General features: G+C 29.0%; 2 protein-coding genes across 6 annotated transcripts in view; one reads left to right on the forward strand and one right to left on the reverse strand.

Annotated features, from left to right (window-relative positions):
- LOC122510347 (autism susceptibility gene 2 protein) overlaps positions 1–22,783 on the reverse strand; it is a 38,602-nt gene extending 15,819 nt beyond the window's left edge. For all 5 annotated transcript variants that reach the window (XM_043624919.1, XM_043624917.1, XM_043624918.1 and 2 more), the window contains exon 1: positions 21,004–22,783. In XM_043624919.1, coding sequence (XP_043480854.1) covers positions 21,004–21,375 — 372 coding nt within the window. In that variant the 5' untranslated portion in view covers positions 21,376–22,783. The remainder of the gene's footprint in view (positions 1–21,003) is intronic.
- A 415-nt stretch (positions 22,784–23,198) lies between these two features.
- Positions 23,199–24,324, forward strand: part of LOC122510350 (homeobox protein 2) — a 42,863-nt gene continuing 41,737 nt past the window's right edge. Inside the window, exon 1 of the mRNA XM_043624926.1 lies at positions 23,199–23,360. The gene's annotated coding sequence lies outside the window, so the exon portion shown is untranslated. The remainder of the gene's footprint in view (positions 23,361–24,324) is intronic.

Consider the following 24,324-nt stretch of genomic DNA (forward strand, 5'->3'; position numbering starts at 1 on the left):
TCAAATGAAATTCCCTGACAATTTTGCGAAAGTCGATTACCAACTATTTTTTTTCGCAACAAGACTAAATTTCATCGAGGGGATCCAAAGATGGATCACAATATTCCAGTTCTCAACTCTAAACAATAACAATAACACACAGGTGTGTGTTTGTTGAAGGGGTTTGGAAGACTCGCACAAGTGAATAACTTTTCGCGGGTCGTTGGCAATGTCGGTACCGAAGGCAAAAGAGGAGAGAAAAAAACAAGAGTATGTGTGTGCAAATCGAACAAACTCTCGACCGGTTTCTGTTAAGTGATCAGTGGCAGTGTCGGAATCTGGTATTTGTGGCAGCGAGACGAGGGGGGAGAGAATCTTACAAGAGAGTTGAGGTATCAACTCTCATATGTTATTTTTCGAATTAATCTGACCTCTGACAACATTCGTCATATGGACTTCTCTCTCTCGAGTTGAGAAGACTGTTTTTAAGAGTGAGGGAGAGAATTCGCGACAAACATACAACGAGAGAGAACCGGCAAGTCGCGAGCATAGCCCTGACAAGACGGACAGAAATAGACTCCAAGATCGACGAAATTTCGAATATTTCGACCTGAGACAAACCGGTTGTTCGCGATATGGCGGTGCACAACACAAGTGACGGAGAAGGAGATTCGCACTATTGGTAGTGGGGGGATTGATGATATTGAAGAGCATGTGGAGGGGAAATATACACAGGTACGTACACTTTTATTGCAAAACAACATATTTTTTTGACATTTTTAAAATTATTTTTTGTTATTGTGTTGCGGTGAACCTAACCTAAAAATTAGCTCTATTCTCAATTTGCAAACATTTTTCTTACACTTCTTTTCGATCTTTCCTTTGTTGTTCTTTTTGACTACAACGTCTTTTTTCAGATATTTTTCTTTTCTTTTCAGACAGTATTTTTCGTTCTTTTTAAAAAAAATCTATTTTCCTGGCAAATGCAAATAAAATTAAAATAAGTGTTTATAAAGAGGCGAACAATTAAGGCCGATGGTACTGATTTAATTTTATTGAAAATATCTCTAGAAAATCGCCCTTAATGCTTAATCATTGAACTGCTACCTGACTTAAGTTGTTTCACTTTAAGACTTATCATGAGCCGATTATTTCAGCGACTTATTTTTATCCCTATTATGGAGTTCTTATTATAGCTTCTTATCTCAGGCTACGGGTTCACCAAAATACGATTACTCTGCATGGAAATTGAAAACTGAAATCTAGATCTAACAATTTTTGACAAATTTCGCATCAAATTTGTCATTTTTACAGAAAAGTAAAAAGTATTTGTAATAAACACAATCGAAAAGTTTCATACATTACAAATTGTATCAACAATTAAAAACAAGGGTAAAATTAGATACGATTAATAAAAAATCTGGTTTTAAACAAATTAGACAACTTTTAGACAAATTTCGCATCAAATTTGTCATTTTTACAGAAAAGAAAAAATTATTTGTAATAAACACAATCGAAAGGTTTTATACAAGACAAATTGTATCAAAAATTAAAAACAAGGATAAAACTAGGTACGATTAATAAAAAATCGGATTCAAAACAATCTTTTGAGTATTAATAGTAAAAAACGGATGTCAATGTTGAGAAATCGAATTTATTGACTTTGCCAAACTCTTAATGATAAATATTCCAAACTGTGAAGTAACAAAAAACAGTAAATCGAAAAAATAATTTTATTGCAGTAGTATAAACAATGTTTTCGCTAAATTACCATTTCGAACAATAGTTTAAAATTCTAATTGTCAATGATCCAAAGAGAAAAATTTCTTTTATTCCGTAAATTTCAAAATACTTCCAGACAATTGTATATGTTAAATTAATAGTTGTCTCGAGCATTGATCGTTCCATTTATTCGCAACAGTTGAGAAGAGAAACTTATAACTTTTAATTAACCGTCATTCTATAAATACCAGTCAATTTTAAGAACATATAAAAATTATTTATAGCTCAAATGTAAAATAACAAATTAAGTTGTAAATCAATACACATATAATTCTTCCTCTGATTTATAAATCTTTCGTGAAAAATTCCCTAAAGGTCAAAAACCATAAGTTTTGGAGTAAACCAGGTATAAAGAAGATTTAAAGAGCCCCTCAATTGTCCTGTGAGAGACATTCATGAAAAATGCGAGTCAACAACTACTAAGCGTCTATTATAACCATTTTATGAATTGAAAACCACGGTAAATATTGTTTCTCTCCTCTTTATTCGACTCATTAAATAAAAGTAGAAAGAGAAAAAAAAGAGAGTGAGAGAGAGAGAGAAAATGTAGTTGTTTGAATTCATAGACAAGTTTGAAGAGATCAATAGATTCGTCCCATTTTCTTTCTCCCTGCGTTTAAGCACGACCCTGGGCAAACGTTGTCTACGTAGACGAGGGAGTACGAGAGAGAAAGGGAGAAAAGAAGACATTGACCGAACGAACAGCCGCTCGACAAGCTCTTCCACGCCAAGCCAGTCTCTCTCTCTCTTTCTCTCCAATACACTCATTTTATCTCTTTTTCTCTCATCCCCATTTCGCCCCAATTCGACTTCTTCCTCTTTCTTTCCTCTCAACAGACTAAGTAAGTACAAGGCAAAAAAAAAGGAGAGAAAAAAAAAGAAAAACCAGTAGATTAAGCGAGGGCAAGAACACGCTATATTCTATATATTGTCAGCATTCATGCCACCTGCGCACGTGTACCAACTGTGCTTGAACAACAAATCGTGTGTTGCCCGCACGGAAAAATGCGTCCATGTCCTAAGACGCAACTGATATATTTAAAACATATGAGAGGTAAATTTCTCCTTTTGAATTTTTAATGTCTCTCGTCATTCATAAAAAAAACAACTCTTCGTGTCATTTCGCGTCAGTTTGCGTCATTTAAATCTCACTGCGTGAATCGTTTGTTTCTATAGGTTGAATAATATAATAGAAACTATAATCCGAGATGAGCAAACAGCTGATTCGCAGCTGCAAGTATAACCTTTATTGATTGTACATTTATATTTACTATTATGATATTACTTCCTTGCGAATTCTTCCTTTTCTTTTGTTTCCATAATGCAGAAGCACTTCTGTATTAATATCAGAGAATTTTTGATGATGTTCTTGATAATTTTTTGGCGATTTTTCGACATCTGTTTGTACTTAGGTCTTAAAATCAGTTTTATAAACACGAAACTCTTTAAATCTGAAGTCAATATTCAAATTAAGTTCCTTTTATTTGTTTCTGTAATAAAGAATCATTTTGTTGCGATTTTTGAGCTCTTCTCTGCAATTGGGTATTAGTATCGATTTCTCAATTTGAAATTAAGCTAAAATTCAAAGTAATGTAAGTTTTTTACCTCGTTTCTAAATACAGAATCGTTTTTGTTATTAATATCAAAGAATTTGATCTATTTCTTGATCATTTTGACGATTTTTGCGAATTTATCTGCACTGAAGTCTTAAAATCGGTTTACTAATCTGAAATCAACGAAATATTTAAACTAATGTATGTTTTTTTCCTTGTTTCTAATACAGAATCATTTCTGTTATCAATATCAAAGAATTTCGATTAGTTTCTTAATAATATTGGCGATTTTTGAACTTTTATTTGCACTTTAAGTCTTAAAATCGGTTTCCTAATCTGAAATTAACGAAACATTTCAACTAATGTAAGTTTGTTCCCTTATTCCTTGTACAGAAACATTTCTTTTATTAATATCAAAGAATTTCGATCTGTTTCTTAATAAATTTGTTGTTTTTTTGGACACTTACTTGCACTTAGGTTTATAAATCAGTTTCCTAATGTGAAATCAACGAAATATTTTAACTTATCCAAGTTTTTTTCCATTGTTCCTAATACAGAACCATTTTAGTTATTAATATCAAAGAATTTCGATCTGTATCCTAACAATTTTGTAGATCTACAATTTTGTCAATTTTTTTTGTTGGCATTTATCTGCACCTTAAGTCTTAAAATCAGCGTATTTCACAAATTCAGATTTAAAGTGAATTATATACCTCGAAATCTCTGCAACCATTAATTATCTTGAAGTACAAGTTTACATGCCTTCGAGTTATATTCTGCCTCTAAAAAGATGTTACTTCTCGCGGTTATGTCATTAAATGTCACTAAATAGGTTCTTTGGTGTAATGTTCTCATTGAAAAACAAATTTAAAGCAAATTAAACTTGACTACATGAAAATTCTCATAATAAAACGTTTCTATGCAACAGAAATATTTATCCAAAAACATTTCTGTAGAAATTAATAAATTCAAATTTAATTTTCCAACTCTAATTACAAATACAAAGTGGGTTTATATTACATAACGCGAACCTTTTAAGCAAAATATTTCCTTTCCTATATTATCGTATATTAAATATAAATAGAAAATTTCTGCATAAGACTTTTATTACTGCCGCACGTTTCTATATTTATATTGAAATAAAATATGCTGTTATTTTCTAAATTGTTACTTCAATACTTTTAAATTGTTACAATTTTCTGAACTATTTATTATTTTAATGACGCAGAATTATTGTGCAATGAGCATATTATTCCCATGAATTGAAAAAGTATTTCTTAAGAATATAATATAGTGCAAGAGGGTGGAGGAAAAGAGATAATGTTTTTAGTAGATGAGATTTCATGTCGACGGTGTTCATACTCAACAAGACAACGACACTAGCTGGTATGACTCTAAATGGGTTAGAGTACAAGCTTTGCTTTCCAACAACACTTTTCTTTAGTTGGTTTACTCTTTTTTTTTTTAACGTGAAAGCTCCGGAAACCGGTGTGACGTCTCTTGGGGATGTGAGGGGAATTTTCTTTGGCATTTAGAACGTGAGTGAATTTTTGCAACAGTATAGGAGAGAGTTAGCTTATATGTGTATTGTTGTTAGATGTGTATTGCAGTGTATATTGTATGCGCTAAAGAAGGCTGAATGCGTGCGTATTGTAGCGCGAGATTTACGCAAGATTCCTAAATGCTAGGTTAGAAGTATATAATCGGAGATTATAACTTGCATTCTGAAGAGTATACACAAGAAAAAGCAATTGAGAACATACATGATAACGCATGAGGGGAAAGATAAATTCTGAGTGCATTTTATAGTTAGGTTGGAAAGGAAGAAAAAAGTATATCTATGGTTAGTCTCTTTTTTATGGTGGGTAAATATTTCCTTTTATAAACTTATCAAACTCTACCTACATACATTTTTATAAAAATTGCTATATGAAGATCTTTGAAAACCGACAATCTGAATATATCTTTGACTGCTTTAACGGTACTGGTGATATCATATAATCGATAAACACCTAATATACGACTCGAAGAGAGATATTGGAATTCTAACAGAAAGGTATTCAGGAAAGCAAATCCATTTCCATATCTTGAAAATGGTATTAAAAAAGGAATAGTTCATTAGGAGTTTTCGTCTAATTATATACAAATAGTTACTCTTCGAAAAGTACAGCCTTATCGGTTATGATACTTACTATAAAGTACTTTATACTATAAATCAAAAACTGAAATTTAAAACTCAATTTTTAATACTAAACATTTTTCCGTTTGGATCCATCATGGAATTTTAAAGAATTAAGCGAATGGCAGTTTAAATTTCACATCGCTATTAAAATACCCCAAAAGTTATTAATAAAAAATTACGTCTAGTTAATTTGCCAGGTGAATGTAGATAATTAATTTACGTAGCAAATATACGAAAGTCGATAATATGAAAAATTCAAATATTACATGTTAGCTTGATTAAAAGATTGACCCGGTTCTAAATAGATTTTATTAAAAATTACATGCCACTGGAGAAATGTTGGCTAAATTAAAAGTTTCCTCCATATAGCTAATTAGATGCGAGTATAGAAACTTAATTTCTCTAACACATCTTTTTTTACAATTTAAAACGATAATTTTGAATAATAAAAATTCTCGCGTGACTGTAATGCGTTGACAAAAGAACATCGACCAAGTTTGCAAAAATTAATTCGTTGTATGAAAGTTTCATTACTCGAAAAGTCGAAACAATGTTGATAGGTATTTAAGAAGATAATTTCCGACAATTAAATTTCAAATAGGATTCATTTCGTTTAATGCAGTTTCGGTTATTATTTTTGAAATTACTATTATGTGAAACAAAAACTTTATATATTGTGACGGTGGAATCAAGAGCATTAAACAATGTTTAGTTTTATTTTACTACTTTGATGGTCCGTTTAATGATCTGGAAAATGTTTCAACCGGGATTATTAAGCACGATCATTGTATTTATCAGCAGATATCAAATTGTGACAAAATGGGAATCAAAAGTGTTGCAACACTTTTGATTCCCTTTTTGTCTCAATTTGATATCTGCTATTGTTGCCACCTGTTGCAGAAAAGTACAACATTGCCCCTAACGCTAATTAAAAATCCACTTTGATCTATTTTTCTAGGATCAGTTGAATGTCTTCTTTTCGGAGCTATTTAATCAGTTATTTCTAAAAAAAAAAAGAGAGAGAGAAAAAAGATTCCGGTGAAAAAGCACTCAACTTCCTTTAAAGTAAAAGGATGTAATCTGCATTCCCCATATAATTTGAAATCTTAAGATGCAGAAGTAAATCCGAGTTTCTCTGTTGTCCCGTATATTCTATCTGATTTGGGATTTAAAAGGCAAACCTTCAGAAATTCATCTCGGGAAATCTTAAGGAATATATGAGGAAAAGGCTTTTGAGAACAGACGTCGCGAAAAGCTCAAGGGAGGGTTAAGCCCCGTTAGTCTTTCTGGTTACGCCACTGACACGGAGAGGAAAAAAAAGAGACAGAGCAAGAGAGAAGGAGATTGGAGAGAAGGGTGAGAAAAAGAGACACCCTAAAGCTAAAACCTTTCCTTCGGTCGGCCGATCCTGCGCGGCTACTAAACTCGCAAAGCGCAGTGTTGCCAAGTTTGCCTTACACTGTTTTTCTCTTTCTCTCTTGTGAGCCATCTTTCTCTCTATCTCTCTCATGGTCTCTTTTACTTGTACTCTCTACACTCGTCTGTTCACGCATGTAAGCATGTTCATCGAGCTTCTTCAGTCAGCAGACATATAGCTATGCCTGGCTATGCTCGCTATATATGCGTAAATGTATATTCTTCGGACACTGTTGTGTGTGATTGCATACAGTGTGGGTAGTGTCGTACTTCACGAATGTAATATATGAGGAACAGATATACATACATCCCTCACGACAAATCGTACATGATACCCGAGTGAACGCATATTATGTCAGCGTAAACTTACTTTTCTCACGAGGTCGCTGTGCGCGTGGTAGACAGGGTAATCGTGTTAAGAACCTCTTCTCGCTTCTTCTTCTTTTTTTTTGCTCACAAAGAAAATCTCAGCGAAAATCAAGAGGGAGGTCTTAAATTTTACGACATTTTTCCTAAATTTGTTAGCTCGGGCAAATTTAGTGGTGTAATGAAGTATTTCTGACAGCTCGCTTTGCTGAATTTTTAAATTACAATTTCAATTTGTTTTTAGCTCGAACATATATAGAACTGAAATAATCTTCATTAAAAATGTAACTTAATATTCTATATTATGTTCACATTTAATTCTGTATTCAATAAATTTGTATTTTTAGTTGAAAATTCTCATATTTGAATTTTGATTACATACCATCATCAGTAAATTGAATTTCCGATATAATTTTATTATCTCATTTTTTTAAATAATAAAAATCAGTGGAGTTTCTGAATTTGAAATACGGAGTCTGACTATTAATATACTATATTCAAAATTGAAATTGTAATTGGAAATTAATTTTCTTCATATATAAAAATAGGAAATGAAATGCGATGATAAATTAGATCAACATTTAGTGGTAATTGTAAAGGAGCGTTAAGTACTCGAACAACATTGTATTTACCGCTGATTATGAAACTATTACGTCCATTTGTGTAATTTGTTGTTTGAGAATCAAGGATTGTTCAGGTGCTCTACACAGTTTGCCTTTGTCTTCGAATAACTTCATCACTCAGACAATCTAATCCAATTAGACTGTCGCATGTAATTCCAAAAATGCTCCCTATTCTTAATGAATCTTACCACTTCATTTCTCTTAATCTTCAATTTCTCTTCAATCTCTTTTACAATTCTTTTTCTTTCTTTCTTTCTTTCTTTCTTTCTTTCTTTTACAATCCTTTGCAAGGTTTGTAAAACAATTCTAAAAATATAATTCTAAATTTCAGTTTTTGTTGTAATTTTTGCTAGAAGTAGTTGAAAATTTGGGAGTATTTTAGAAAAGGATTAGTGTCTTTTAGAAAAATCGTTGTTACCCGTTTTGTAACAGTATTTTCGTCTATGGATTTAATTTACGTTTACAGCTTCGTTGTGCATAAGCATATATTGAGTGATAAAGAAATAGACATTCATTGTGTGCGGTATCGTTTTGATAGTGTATTGAAGAGTTCATATACAGTGCATAGTAACCGATAAGTTATAAACGAATTCTTTATCGGAATATCCTGCAGTTGGGAATGTATCCACAAAACATTGTATCGGTATGGCTCTCGTAAAAGAAAACTGGGTCAGTCTTTCGTGCAGGTGTATATATCTCATCGCGCTTCTCTTTTGCTTTCATGTTATTCAACGTTTCAATATCAATTTCGAGAAACTCGACAGAGATTCAATATCTTCCTTTCGTCTCCTGGATGATATAGCGATCCTAATCCTGACTTCACTCTCTTTGCCTCGCGCAATATTATAATCCATTGGAAATTCAAAGCGAACTTCTTATCGAACTTTAGGAAAAGTTGATAATATTCGATTTATTCCAGAAATATTCCTTAACATTACAAAAATCCTTATCGCGATTTCGACAAGTTTATAATTTTCGAGAATTGCTAAAACTTTGAAAGAGAAATGTATACAGTTGCCTTATTCATATGTTTTATCGTCAAAAGAATTAGCAGGTTTTTTTGATATCAGGTGTCCGATCAGGTGTTCAAACTGGGAACCAGTCGTAAAAAAGCGATTTAGTTATCTATACCGATAAAGTTTGTTCGACTATGTGTTGGCATGAAGATTAGACAGATTACAACATGTACAGAAGCAGGATTTGATCTTCTATATGTGTATAATGAAGCTCGCGACTGCTCGATAAAGAAGGTATGTGTGGTGGGGTTAGAAGAGAGTGAGAGAGAGTGAGAAAAGAGGTTGTACAACAGACCAGAGGAGACAAGAGAGAGGTAAGTACATAATTCGTTTTATCGATCGACCCACCCTGTCTCTCGGGCAAGAAATTAATACAAATTTACGCTAATGGACATCGAAGCTTTCATCACAATATCGGAAAAATTATCGCATTTCAAAAACCACTTTTGACAAATACATTAAATCTCCTTCATCCTTCGTCTCTTTCATCTCCTTCATCTGCTTCACCTCCTTCAGATGATGATGATGATGATGATTATGCAAAGAAATGTTTATATTGGTTAAAGGATTGTTAGCTTCTTCTTCTTCACTCTTGCTTTCTTTGTAGAGAATCTTTCCTAAATCAGTTTTAATCACTAAACTATTTGTTTTCGTGAATTGCTTGAATCTCTTTTTTTTCTCTCCTCGACAGTTATAGGAGAGGTGCTGTAAAACTTATAGTGCTATAGCGAAATGCCGTTTCAGCTTACGTTCCTGTTGAGATCTTGGGTAAGATCAACACAACGACAACCAGGTAATTCTGCGGCAGGGGTGGAGTTCAACACACAAAAGATTCTTCTCTCTCTCTCTCTCTCTCTCTCTCTCTCTCTCTCTCTCTTTCTCGGTGAAAAAGCGTGGAAAAGATTTCACATCGGTATATAGTAGCATGGCTTTCGAGAGAGCCTTTATTTTGAGACGAATATGGTCTCTCTCACAAATACTACTTCTATATTATTACACTCCGGCACAGTAGTTGGTTTGTTGGCATACCCACTCTGTGTGCTTGTATGTATGTTGTACAGTCAGGAAAAAAAAATTCCAACAAGAAAATAATATCCAATTGGTCAAAACTTTCACGTACAATCATCCGAAAAGGGAAGAAAACTTTTTCAAACTCCGACTGATGATGATCATTGACTTTGAAACATAGTTCTTTTGGTAATGAAATGAAGAAACAAATTTTAAACGGAAATTTCTATAATACATTTGGGTCCGTAAAAAGCAGGTGTTAAAAAAACGGTGGTTATTCGAACAATGGTGGTTTTTTTAAAACAATTATAGCTGTGAACCAAAAACTGTTTTCAGTCGATAGATTTTTTGGAACGTTGTGAAAAAAACCATGTCTTGGAGACAATAGAAAAAGGCGAAATAAGCATTAAAAAAAAAGCTTTGAGCAAACTCATTAGCCTACCGTTATCAATGAGAATTACGACCTTCTCACTTATTGTTTATTTCTGCATTGAACCATAAATAATTGTTTGTTAAGACTTTGATTATAGCGTACACAGGTACATATAATAAACGGTTTTACGTTATCAAGGTTATTAGTTAATTATGTCTCTAGAAATCAATTAGACTATCAGTGCAGTGTATCAAAAAAAATTGTCATTTAACTTTGATTCTTAAATATTAAACAAATAGTATTAAATTAGCAAACTATTACCAATTAAGGAAATTTGCTTTTAACGAAAGGAACAAAAAGTAAGAGTAAGGAATCAAAAGTGAGAACTCGTTTAGAAGTCACTTCTTAAGTTATAAATATTTAAGAAGCATTACTATAGAGTTTGAAAGTTATGAAAAATGGTTACAAAGAAATTTTCAATAATGATAAATAACAATTTTTTTCAATTTGTTTATTGAATCTCCGCACATGAGAAACAAGTGTATGCAGTGAAAGTGAACATAAATAACTACCATCACATAAATTTTGCCCCAGACGTAGTGGGTAATTATTCATCAACTCTTTATTTATTTTCCATTGTTGAATATTGATTAAATATGAGTACAAATATAGCTGGATAAAGGACCTTATTTGGCAGTTCTATCAATAGAATCTCAAAAATTTAGTTAATTTTTGAAAGTTAATCCATTGTAACTAAATCTTTAATTACAGTACAGCTAAAAATTTTTGTAGTATCTTACATGGAAAGAAGTGTATAATATATAATTAATAATACATAATTAATTAATACCTATGCAAAAATAATTGTAATAATTAAAAAATCCGATATTCCCAGTCTGTAAATTCTGTTTTCGCTTAATTATTCACACAAAGTTTCGTGTGATTAAAAATCGATTTTGTCTCTTTTGTATAAAAATAAAAGACTATTCTGTTCGGTTTAAAATATACATCATAGAGAGAAATGGGACAATTTTCTTCATTTCAATTTTCAAGTGATATAATTCAAAAAAAAAAGAGAAGAAAAAAATTTAGAAACGTTCACTAAAACAGAAACTTCGTTATCGCAACGAGAGGAATAAGTAAACTGGACGAGTTAGTTTTCAACAAATACTTGAAACTTGGAGAGTAGCTATATAAATATACAATATATACTTCTTCCTCTCTTTTTATATTTTGGCCAACAGAAGAGTCTAACTTTCTCTATCTCGAAAACTACTTTTTTGTTTAGACCCCGAGACTCTGAATTGTTTTAAACATCACGTTTATATATCTATATGTATTGCTGTCAAAAAAACAGGATTTCATTAAAATAAAAACTCACTCGAAACGTTTCGGTCGAATGATTACGTTTCGAATTATAATTTATAAACTATACACTCACTATATATGCTCTACAGACGATTAAATTAGCCGAAAAATATATATTATATGGGTTTCTTTCGAACAAAATTTTTATTTTAGCAAAAATTAAACAAAAGTATCAAAAAGAACCGTTTTTAACACAATTGAAAAATATTTGAAAGTTCTTAATAATTCTTGGAAAAATTAACAAAAACATTTCTTTAAAAATTTAATAGAATTTTATTCTTCTTTGTGTATAACAAGTTTTGTAGCAATGTTTCAATATATAGCGTTAGTTCCTATATACTCTTTTTTCGAGCAATTTTTTTTTTTAAAGCCACAAAACTCCTTTCGTAATATGGTTTATTATATATCGATTGGAAAACAATCGATTCACCTGCCAAAACCAGTCTTACGCTGGCTGGCTGGCAATTGGTATCAAAATGACAAACCGTGTAAGTTACACTTGTAAAGAGAAAAACGACATTCCCCAAACAAAAAATATATATACTCGCGTTCATTAAGAATGTAAGACTCGTTCTCATAGTCTTTTTAAGGGCAGAATTTACTGATATGGAAACCGGTATATATAAATATGTTCATGCGGCAAATTCTCCATATAATTTTTTTTCTTTCTTTCTTTCTTCTTTTTTTTTTTTTTTTGATTTTATAAGCAGACCATTTTCTATATATCTAAGTTTCGAATAACTTAAGTTATTTAAGAAAACACAGATGTTATGTTATATAGGTACTTATTGAATGACAAATTATATTTGATAAATTGTTTAAACATGAATATATTTAAAATGTGGAATATGAAAAAAATATATTTTTTTTTTATCTCTGACGAAAAAATTTTGTTTTTCACAAATTTGTGTATTTTTGTTTTTTTTAATAATGTTTGTATACTAAATATTTATCGAAAACATTGTTTATTAAAAATATAATCATAATAATGGTAATAATAATAAAAATGATGATGATATAATAATAGTAATAAAAGAGCAATAATAATAGTAATAATAATAATGATAATAATGATAGTAATAACAGTAACAATAATAATGATAACAACAACAATAATAATAATAATAATAATAATAATAATAAAAATAATAAGTTTTTAATGCCTAATTATTATTATTTTGTAATAAAATAATACCTAAATATTACAGTTTTTCGTATTGAGGCCTTTTTCGTTACAAAATAATTAAAAAGCGGTTTTCACAAACAGCAAATATTAATTATAATAATAATAGTAATAACTGCAGCAATAATATTAATAATGATAATAAAATATGATAATTATAATATATTGAATAGAATACACGATAATTGTAAAGCTATATTCATAATATATGTGAGAAATTTGAATAAAAAGAATTGTTAAATGATGTCAAGGCTGAAATTATAAATTGGAAAAAGGCATTTAAAGGTTTTTTTTATATAAACGAAAAAGGCGCTTGGTTGACTTATTTTCTAAACGTTTTTAAAGAATTTATGATGCTTTACTGACAATTAATTGTAATTTGTTTAATATTTTAATAAAATATAAAGTGTTAAAGCCATTTATAATATTTTATTTTATTCTAATAATTTTGATTTAATATTTTGACCGCAAGGCATACGCAGAAATTTTACTTTAACTATATTTTAATATTTTAATATTAAATATTGTCTCTTTATCGTTTATCAGTTAAGAAAATTATGGAGAATTTTTTATAAATGGAAAATTTATAAACTTAAAATTTATTTAAATATTATTATTATTATTTAAAATTACTGTTATAATAATATAGTAATTTTATTTTCATTATCATTTTTTTTATCTTCCTGACGGAACTATCGCTTTTTTGTTGTGTTTTTTTTTTTAGAAAAAACGAGTCCAAAAGTGAAAATCTTGGCAAAATTATATTTTTATTGCATTTTTGAATAATATTTATACATTTTCGTGTAGTAATTCATTATAAAGTGGATATAACAATTTAACTCGCTTCTCCAAGCACTAAAATACCCATTTTATCTAATAAAATACTAGGTAGATATACTGCCTGAGTAATTAGGTTTAATACTCATTTTTCAAGTCGTAAATAATTTACAGACACTTAATGATACATGAACAAAAAATAAAAAAAATAAAAGAAAAAATGAATGGATTTAACTGCGCGAACAAAAAAAAAAAGAAAACATATGAAAATGTAGATGATTCGTTTTTTTAAAAGCCGCAGAGAATATCAAAGCATAATTAAATACCGCATAGTAAATAGCGGAAACGTGAAATGATTACAAAGATTTTAAATTTAGATAATTAGAAGCAAAAATATTTCTTTTTTTTTTTATTAAAGTCGCGAGCGCAAATATTTTATAACGGATAAAAGCAGATCGATTTGGTTCGCTTCATATCAAAATGAAATGAAAATATAATAATACTGTTTATAATGTATAATATGTGTTCATTGCAAAGATAATATTTATGATTTCTATTAAATGCAATAGCATTGCAAACAAAATTGAATCTTACTTTGTAAATTATGATGCTTGCAATAAATTATAATAATACTTATAAATTTCAATACCTATAAACGATATACTTAAAAATTTTAATACTTAAAAATTTTAATACTTAAAAATTGCAATACTTAAAATTCGTAATACTTAAAAATCGTAATACTTAAAATTCGTAATACTTAAAAGTTGCAATACTTAAAAATCGTAATACTTATTATAACAACAAACTATAAATGCGGTCATATTAATTATTACGAATCGATACTTTAATATGCGATTATTTTTCTCTTTATTGAAAAAAAAGTAATGAAAGAACAATAGAAAAAGAAATGCTACACTTTTTATTAAACGTAAAAAAAATAATTGCCAACACAAAAACGTTTTATGACAAATTTTATTGTGTTATATAGTAAATATAAATATATTTTCTCTTGTACTTGAAAAATTTATTAAACTTTGTAAAGTTGTCTGAACTTTTTTTAAGTATACAAATTTTTTTTCTATTTTGTATTCATGTTTATATTAACGAAGAAATATAATCTCTGCAATTAAAGTTAATTTCCTATTTACAATTTCAAGCAGCAATATGTAATTTTAATAATTAGTATAGCATTAATTAGAATCAGTGCACTAATGGGTATAAATATTATTTATCGATCAAACAATAATAATTTATAAATTAGTTCATTCAATATTTTCAATTATTTATTATTTTGTTTACTTTGATTTTATGATTAATTTTTTTGCAATAAAAATTAGAAACTTCGATTTTATATTTAAAAACTTTATATAAATAATTATTTTTGATAGCGATGCATAATTATTGTAAAATAAATTTATTTTGAAGAAGAAATAAATAAATTTCGTCTACTGTTTTAACGTTCAAATGTTTAGGATTATATATTATAATAATTATTATTTTCTTATTATTATTATTATTGCTATCAGAATTATTATTTTTATCATTATTATCATTATTACTATCAATTACTAAGTTAAATAATTGAATTGATAAATTATTATTCTCATTAAATCAATATCGTGATTGCTCGGCAATAATTTATTGAGATGAAAGTTTTAAATTAATATCATAAACATTTTGAAAGTGTATTGCTATTTTTTCTGCTTCTTTTCTTTCAAGTGATTTATTTTTCTTTCTTGTTTTTCAATCGTTATTGCAAAGAACCTATTTCTTTTTTTTTTTAGATAAAAATAAAAGCAATAATGCAATATTTTTATTTATATTCAATTAATTTTTTTTTCTCCAATAGAAAAACAATGTTAAAAAGTTTATGTTATTTGAATGAAAAACCAATTTTTACAAGGGGATTAAACGTTATAGTTTCATGAGTGGAAATAATTGAGAACGATGATTAATCGAAGAGGGGGGGGGGGGGGAAATGCCAAAAAAGAATCCACTGCCTTATATGCAATATTCTCTCGCAGTGAAATTGAATTATAATCACTCAAACAACTTTTTCGGATGATGCACTTTCCTCTGAACAAATTTCTATATTTTATATTTTTACCAATAAAATAAAAAAAAGTTAGAAAATATGCATGAAAATAAAATGAAAAAAATTAAAAAACAAAATAGATTATGAAACATATAATTAGAGAGAAGAAAATTATTTTTTATATTAAGGTAAACTATAATTTGTGTGTGTATACGTATATTTATATTTAATTGTGTTTCACTGAATCATGAATATACTAATTTTATATGTATTTGAACACGAAAACAATTGTTTCCAAAGCAAAACCATTTGAGCATTGAATTATTCTATTTAGCACATAATTAACTCTGACACACGATTCAAACTGATTTATCAATTAAATTTATTCAATTCTCCTAGAGAATAGTGGGAGAAATGATTTAACAATTTGCATATAATTGCAAACAAAAAAATTCCCCATTAAAATTAAATGGCAAATATGAACATTGAATGAATTTGTTAAATTGCATATTGCGTACTAAAAGTATTTTAGTTCCAAGCAATTTTTTTTTAATGATCCTAAAGTTCGGAATTTGTTTGTTTCTCGAAACTGAATTTTTAGCACTGAAATTGATTATATATTTATTATAAATTAGTTATGGAGTTTAATTAAAATTGAATTTTTATTGCAATGTCCCTGAAGTTAGTGTCGTTAGCTTAGCGTCGAAAACTATATTATTTGAAGTTTTTAGAGATCAAAATATTAAAATTCACTTGTTTTAGTACCTAGGGTCAATAACTAATTGACTCTAGTTAATCAATAACTATAATTCCAAATTCTTATTATTAAAATTCATAATAAAATTATTCAATAACAATTTTCTCGAATTTTCCTCTATGTGAGTTTTTTTTAGTACTATTTCCACGCACTGTTTGATTAAAACGTTAATATACGTTTTTTTTATAAAAAAAAAATCGTCATGTTTTGTCTATAAGTCAATTGCTTATAAATTATTTTTTTAATTATTACTCCGTCGCGACTTTGTTACTTTTCATAATGCATCCAACTTTACATATTCTCGTTTTTTTACAACTTTATAATTACGTCCAATTTTTTTTTTTGCAGCATTTTTTATAAATTCTCATTTTTTATTTGAAAAAGTATAAAGTCGTTCACACACAACTCTAAGATTTTATATACTTGTATATTCCCTTTTTATTCTCTCTGATGTGATGGAAACTTAGATTTTTCATTTGAATAAATTACATATTGTCGTTAATGAACTCTGACACAAGTTTACACGCTTTTTTTCTTGTATTATTATAATAATATAAATGTGTGTAGGTACATATATTAATATTATATACGTGCGCCATATTTGCGTGTATGGTATCCTGTTTCATGCTCGGTATGGTTTCAATATACATACAAAGATAGCATGTGTGTTGTACTGCTTTTTAAGCATGTTTTAATGTACCCTCTTTATGATTACAGTGCAAACTTCCGCATTTCTTTTATTCTATTACCTAAAGGAAGGGAAGACTGAAATTTCCCTTCTTCAAAAAAAAAAATTTTCTTTCTCTCTTCTTCTTTTGTTTTTTTTTTTTTTTTAACCATTGGCTCTTTCTTTATGTCGACTGCCATTTTTTTTTGTGTTCTTTATTATCAAAGGAATATTTGCTCCACTTGTTTCATTTTATATTTCATTTGTGAAATTTTTCTTTTAAACATTTTTGAATATTTTTAATATTCTTTATGTTGTCTTGGAGATATCTTGTGTCCTATATGTTATTACAAAACCGCATTGTTTTAATTACCAAATCCATATAGTTTAAAATTTAAAAATAGACTACTTTTCAATCTTTAAAAAAACATTTTCAAAACCTAAAATTATTGTAAAGCCTCTTATTTTGAAACTTATTGAAACTAGATTTTATGTCTAAAACTAGATTAGATTTTATGACTTAAAATGCTAAAATTCAGTTAAAAAGGATTCGAATGTGAATATAGTTTTAGTCAAAATTTGTTAATAGTTAAAAATTACGTTTCTTTATACGCAAAATAATATTTTTCAATAAAATACAAATTAAAAGTATTAGCAAGTAAGTATTACCAAAAAGTTTACCAAAAATATTGGCATTTATCGTTCAAAAATTTAGAGATATCGAAACTTGTGGATCATTATTATTGTTACTATTATTATTTTTATTATTATTTTTGCTTTTTTATTATTACTTTGTTATTATTTCTACGGTTAGTATTGCCATTATTTTTATTTATTGCTATTACGATTTAAAATTTCGCTTTTTATGTTTTTTGTGATAAAAGTTTCTATATACTTTTGCTTATCGCAGTTTTTAAAGTGACGTGTATTCAGCTTTTGTGAATTTATCTTTAAGGCTTTTAGACTACTACTTGTCATTCATAAAATGCGACATGAAAGATATTTCAGTTCCAGCAGTGCGATTAATCTTGAAAAAGTTATTGCAAATTTTCATTACACTCGAAATCCGTCTTCCTTGTTATTCTTTAAAAATGTTTGTAAGCATTTTTCTTCTTCTTCTTTTTTCAAACTATATCTTGATTTCATAACGAATTCCTTTCTACTTTCTTGAATATTTATAATATATAATATAAGCTTATATATATGTATACAAAAACTTGAGAAAGAAAGTTGGTAAATTTTACTTTATTCGGAGGGGTGGGTATTATTTATAAATTTGCCTCAAGTAACATGCGGCTAATTAAGTGCAAGCGACAAAACTTTAAAAACCGGAAATTTATTTTTCTGGTATAGAGAACATTTATTTAGAGGAGGGAAATTTTACTAATTAAGAGAAAATCTGTCTTCGAGAAGTTAATTTGTTTTGACGTAATTATATATCCTAATTTTATCATAATTATCATTTAGTTTTCAGAAAATTAGTTGTTTCTTAAAGATCCACAAGTTATGGATAGGAAGTATTTGAACGGAGTGTTTGTAACTATATTTTCTCGATGTTTTCATAAACTGGTAATTACTGCGATTGCAATAATTAAATCTAGACAAAATTTAATTTAAACACTTTTTTACATTTAGAAACTTATTTTGATATTAGGAAAAAATTGTACCTAACAAAAGATTAAATTTTGAACAAGGCACTGAGTTTCGTTAATTTGAATCATTCGGAACTTTTGGGATCGTGTAAAATAATAATAAATGGCAAAATATAAATAAATTTCTTTTAAATTCTTCTCACGCTTGCGGGAAAGTATATTATTCTATTATAGAATTTAGTGAATATTGTTGATCCTTTTATACAGTAATTCTTATATTTGACGTTTATAAGATTGACGGCGGCAACTAAATGTTATGAATGCTTTTTGATATACAGAAAATCTCTCTCTCACACTGTTCTTAAAATAGGTCAGTGCAAGACTGATTACATTCTAACATTGATTTTTCCTTCAATGAAATGTGTTTTCTTTTCCCACACAAGGGAGATAATGTCAATAATGAAGATTATTCAAAAATTGATGACTTTTTATATATGAGAATTTCATTTTTTGATATTAAAAAGTGCTTATAAATTTCTGTCAAGTTAAATTAATTCGAAGGTTAATGACTACACTGTTTACTCAAAAGTATCAAATGGCAACGAATTGATATCAAAAATGGGGATCAAATCAAAAGTATGTATAATCAAAAATATTTCAAATTTTGGTATTAATTTGATCCACTTTTTGATCAATTTGATACTTTTTGGAAAACTGTGCAAAACAGACTGCAACCTATAATGTAAGATACAAATTTTTAGCTCAAGTTTTGATTTCTTAATGAAAAAATACATTTTTTTCCAGAGTGTTTCGAAATTCTTCAAAATCTTCACGGAGCAAAGTCATTTCAAATTTTTGGGGAAAGAAAACGAATAAAGGAATGAAGAAGAAAAGTGCAGTTATTGGTAAGTCTTTTTTTACTTCTTTTACTTTTGACTAATGAGGCAAATTCAAAAAAACGAGAAAAAATTTCCCTGACAATTTACTGACATTAAAATTATTTTCCCTGACAAAACTTTTTGCACTGAAAAATGAGTAAAATTTATGAAATTTAATTTAATTCTAATATAATTCTAAGAATTAGGTAGTTTTTAAAAATATTTTAATGTAATTTTTCAAAAACAATTGAATTTCTTAAAAGAGTTTTTGTATTATTTAAAAAACTAATTAATTTTTTGATGAATTTTAATAAAATTAATTTTCATTTTTAAATTTACGTTTAAAGATTTTTCATTAAAATTTTTGATAATTCATTCAGAATTTGCAATTACAATTCTTCAAAAGTTAATTTTCAAAAATTCTGACAAAATACTTGAAAAAATTAATTATTTTTCAATTAAATTTGACTAAATTTCAATTATTCAAGATAAATTTTCCCTCAAAACATTAGGAATGTGAAAAAAGAACAAAAATTAAAAAGAAACCCCTCTAAATTGTAAATTACGCAATTTTTGGAACGTTTAGAAACTTTATTCTAAATTCTAAACATAAAAATGTCTTAATGGGAAAGAATTTGTGCCTCATTCAGAAATTCTAAACAAAACATTTGCTCTCTCGTTTATCCAAGCACGAATCTCGATTTTTAATTCCACAATGCACATGTCTGATGCGATTTTGATCAAATCCGATAATGTTGCTCTTTGATAAGATCCTATCTCTCTCACTTCTTTGTTTATTGTTTAATTTTTTTCTCATGTCAAGTTCATAAAACTCTTTGTACGTCAATTAAACAACCTCCTCTCATTTATTTTTTTCCATCCTCACTGTTTGACACTTTTTTTTCATGAGCAAAAATAAAAAATTATATTTTCCTTCTTTGCAGCTGTTTGAAATCAACAAACAAAAAAAAAAGGGGGGAAAAAAATGCAGTACACAAGAGGGTAGCAATCAGGAATAATTCAACTCTGTCGCCAATCAATACCAGGTTCCAAAATTGTGTGTGCCTTGTAAATTCCTTCTTCTTCTTCTTCATCTTCTTCATCTTCCCATACAGACTCCCTATATTCTCTCTGGAAGTATAAAACCTCGGTGCTCGATAAGCGAATCGCCCTTCCTCGTCGGAGATTCGCTCAATCGGAAAATTCTCTCCCACTCCCCCCCCCAAAAAAAAAGAGTGAGTGAGAGAGAGAGAGAGAGATCAGTAAAAATCTGAGGGGATTTGGGTGGCGCAACAACCGTAAGCGTAAGGTCGCGTAAAAGAAAAGGAAGGAAGGAAGGAAAGAGCGAGAGATAAAATGAAAAAAAAAAATTTGAAAGCGAGAGAGAGAAAAAGGGAGAAAGAAAGAGAGAGAGAGAAGAGACTGCGAGGACGAAGGGCACTCACCTCGAGTTCCTCGTAGGTGCGGAAGGCGAGGATGGCAAAACCGTCGATAATGTCCTCTTCAAATGGAGGCTCCTTCTGTGAGGCACCTTGGAGGGAGGACTTTTTGCGTGGCCTCGGTGGCCGCGGTGGCCTGGGAGGTCTCGGATGGTTATCCCTCGGATGACTTCCCTTGGAGAGTCCTAAACCGAGGCCACCGGGGTCCTCGTCCTCGCCACTGTGGCTGTCCTCCTCGTCGGGTCGTTGCCTCTGCTGCTGCTGCTGCTGTTGTTGCTGTTGCTTCGCGTTTGCCAGGCTTTCCCTTTGCGCGAGCATACGCTGAGCTCGCTCGCGTCGCCGATTTCTTTGATTTCTCTGCTTCGTGTCGATCTCCATCCTCTCTGATTTTTAGCAAAAAAAAAAAAAAACAGAATCTCAAAGGACAATGGAAATAAAAAAAAAACTACTCTCTCCCCCGTATGATCCTTTTTGACGATAACAAATCAGCACCTTTGGGAAGAATGCACTATTCGCGAACACATCGATCCAATCGCACTGGTCGTGTCCACAGGCAAAGATTTTCCCGCACCACACAATTTTAATATTTTTCCCTTTTTTTCTTTATCACGCACTGAGACTTCTTCTATTTTTTATCCCAAAAAAATGGGAGTGACTATTTTGATGATATTATGATAATCACACACTGCACTCCGCGGCACGTACGCACGTAAAAAAAAAAAACGCACGCACGTACTCGTCAATGAGATTCACGAGGCTTCATCTTGGTGCGACCTCGACCGACCTCCTCGCGTCGCGGTCGATGTAAGGATGCACCCAGGTCGATCCGGAGCCAGATGCACCCGAGGGCACCGTAGACTTTGGAATGGCGGATCGTTGCCGCATCGCGGAGGTAAAAATGGCCGCCTTAACTTCTGAAACACAGTCAAGGGCCGGCACGCACTTTATCCGGACATCACGAATCACATTGCAATTCTCATCACTTTTGTTTCGAGTCACTTGGCGAATTAATACGAAACTTGATAATTGTTGTTGGGTAAGTACACGCCCCAATTACACTTGGACGACGCGATTTTTACCTAATCCCATTTCCTCAGTCTGTCAATTGCCTCACCACCACAGCAGACGGTGCTCGAATAGTTGAAAACCAAAGTCGCGAGCAAGAGAAAATTCCCTTCGTTTGAGAAATTTCAACTCGGGTTTTCTGTATATATTACCGAGAACTTTACCTCTATGATGTTTGTCAGCTGATTATACAGAGATTTTTGTTATCATTATCAATATTTTTATACACATATTATCGTGTACTCAATATTATTATTCACTTTGTTTTGGTAATAATCGTATTAATTAGATATTATTGAATCGTAGTAATTATTTTGTTGCTCCAAAAAGTAAAATATTGACAACTAAAAAAAAAACTAATTTTCGGAGCTGTTTTATTAGAAAATTCTAGTCGTTGACAATTGTTATATTCGAATTCTATTTAGATTGGAATCAATATCACTAAATTATCGCTAAACAATTATTAACTTTATTTATTTCATGACAGTTTGGCTTCAACTGTCAATTTTTGAGGTTAGGTTAGTGAATAATATATACTTGTCACTTGTGAGGAGTTTGACACTTTTCTTTCTCAACAATATTTACGAAATTGTTACCGAAATACTTGACGTCTATTTTTTTATAGTCTTGACATTAATTTCGACACTGTTCGATGATAATTTTCTAAATAATATTCACGATATTAGCACTGACACTTATCTCCAATTTTTGATAATATTCCATTTTTTCTTTCTGTAGAAATTAACTTTACCGACAAGTTTTTTTCTACTGTTTCTACTTTGTGCCGGTAGGTGTCTAACGATGGTGAATTAATCGAATAACTCGAATCGATAAATCGAAGTAATGTGACTAATTTCATTATGTTGACAAAGTTGATAAATTTCATAAATTTTGTTGCAAATACGTTACGAATTTTTATTTTGTGCAAAAAGAATACTTAGAGGAGTGTAAATGTAGGGAAAATTAAGTATTTTCGATGTTAATGGTGAAAATATTGATTAATATATTCGAAGTAATTATAAAAGTGATGATTATGGTGTAGATTGTCGAATCAAAATATTCTAACCTCCACGTGTAAACGGTTTATTTTTCTATCCATTTGAATGAGTTTAAAAAGATTTCCAAGTTTTTATCATTTTAATAATGAAGTCTTGTAGTGAAATTACTTCTTTTTCTCGAAAGGAATGAATGAATTAACAAAGTTGTAAAAAGGAATGTATATTCAAATTTCAATAATGGATTCGTTTTAAAATTCGTCGCACTTAATCCGAAAATTTTTATTGCACGTGAAGAAATTGGTGAGAGATTTAAATTTTAGTTTTACGCTTTTAATTTAATTATCGACCCTAATAGTTATAGAGTTATATCTTAAAAATTATTTTATAAAGTTAAAAAATTAATAATAATTTAATAATTTTAATTGAAAATTTTGAAAGCAATTGATTTTTATGAAGAAGAATTTTATTAAAATTGTATTGAAAATAATTGAATTCTTGCGAAGAATTTTACTATTTATAAAAATAATTGAATTGTTCTGAAGAATTTATTAAAATTTTAGAAAATAAATGAATTATATGTTATTATTTGAAAATATAAATTCTTTCGAGGAATTTTATTAAAATTGTTTTGAAAAGAATTGAATTTCCGCAAAGGATTTTTACTATTTCTAGAAATAATTGAATTATTATGAAGAATTTTACTATTTTTAAAAATAATTGAAATATTTCAAAGAATTTATTAAAATTTTAAGAAATAATTAAATTGTTTTTAAAGAATTTTATAGAAATATTTGAAAATAGTGAAATTTTTTCGAGAAATTCAATTAAAGTTGTTTCGAAAATAATTAAATTTCTTTAAAGAATGTTATTAAAATTAAATTCAAAATAATTGAATTCAGCACAAGAATTTTATTATTTTTTGAAAATAATTGAATTATTCTTTCAATTTTTTTTACGAATATATTTAAAAATTGCATTGAAAGTAATTTAATTTTTATATAGAATTTAAAAAGTATTTTGAGAATAATTGAATTATTTTTAGAGAATTTTAAATTCTTGTTGAAATTGAATTTTATGGAAATTTTTGAAAATAATTAAATTCTTTCGTGTAATTTTATTTAAATTGAATTAAAAATTATTTAATTCCTACAAAGAATTTTAGTATTTATAAAAATAGTTGAATTGTTTCGAAGAATTTATTAAAATTTTAGGAAATAATTGAAATTTATGGAAATATTTTAAAATATTTGAATTAATCCGAGGA

The sequence above is a fragment of the Leptopilina heterotoma genome, unplaced genomic scaffold (genome assembly GCF_015476425.1).
Source record: "Leptopilina heterotoma isolate Lh14 unplaced genomic scaffold, ASM1547642v1 Lhet_68, whole genome shotgun sequence".
NCBI classification, from domain to species: Eukaryota; Metazoa; Arthropoda; class Insecta; order Hymenoptera; family Figitidae; genus Leptopilina; species Leptopilina heterotoma.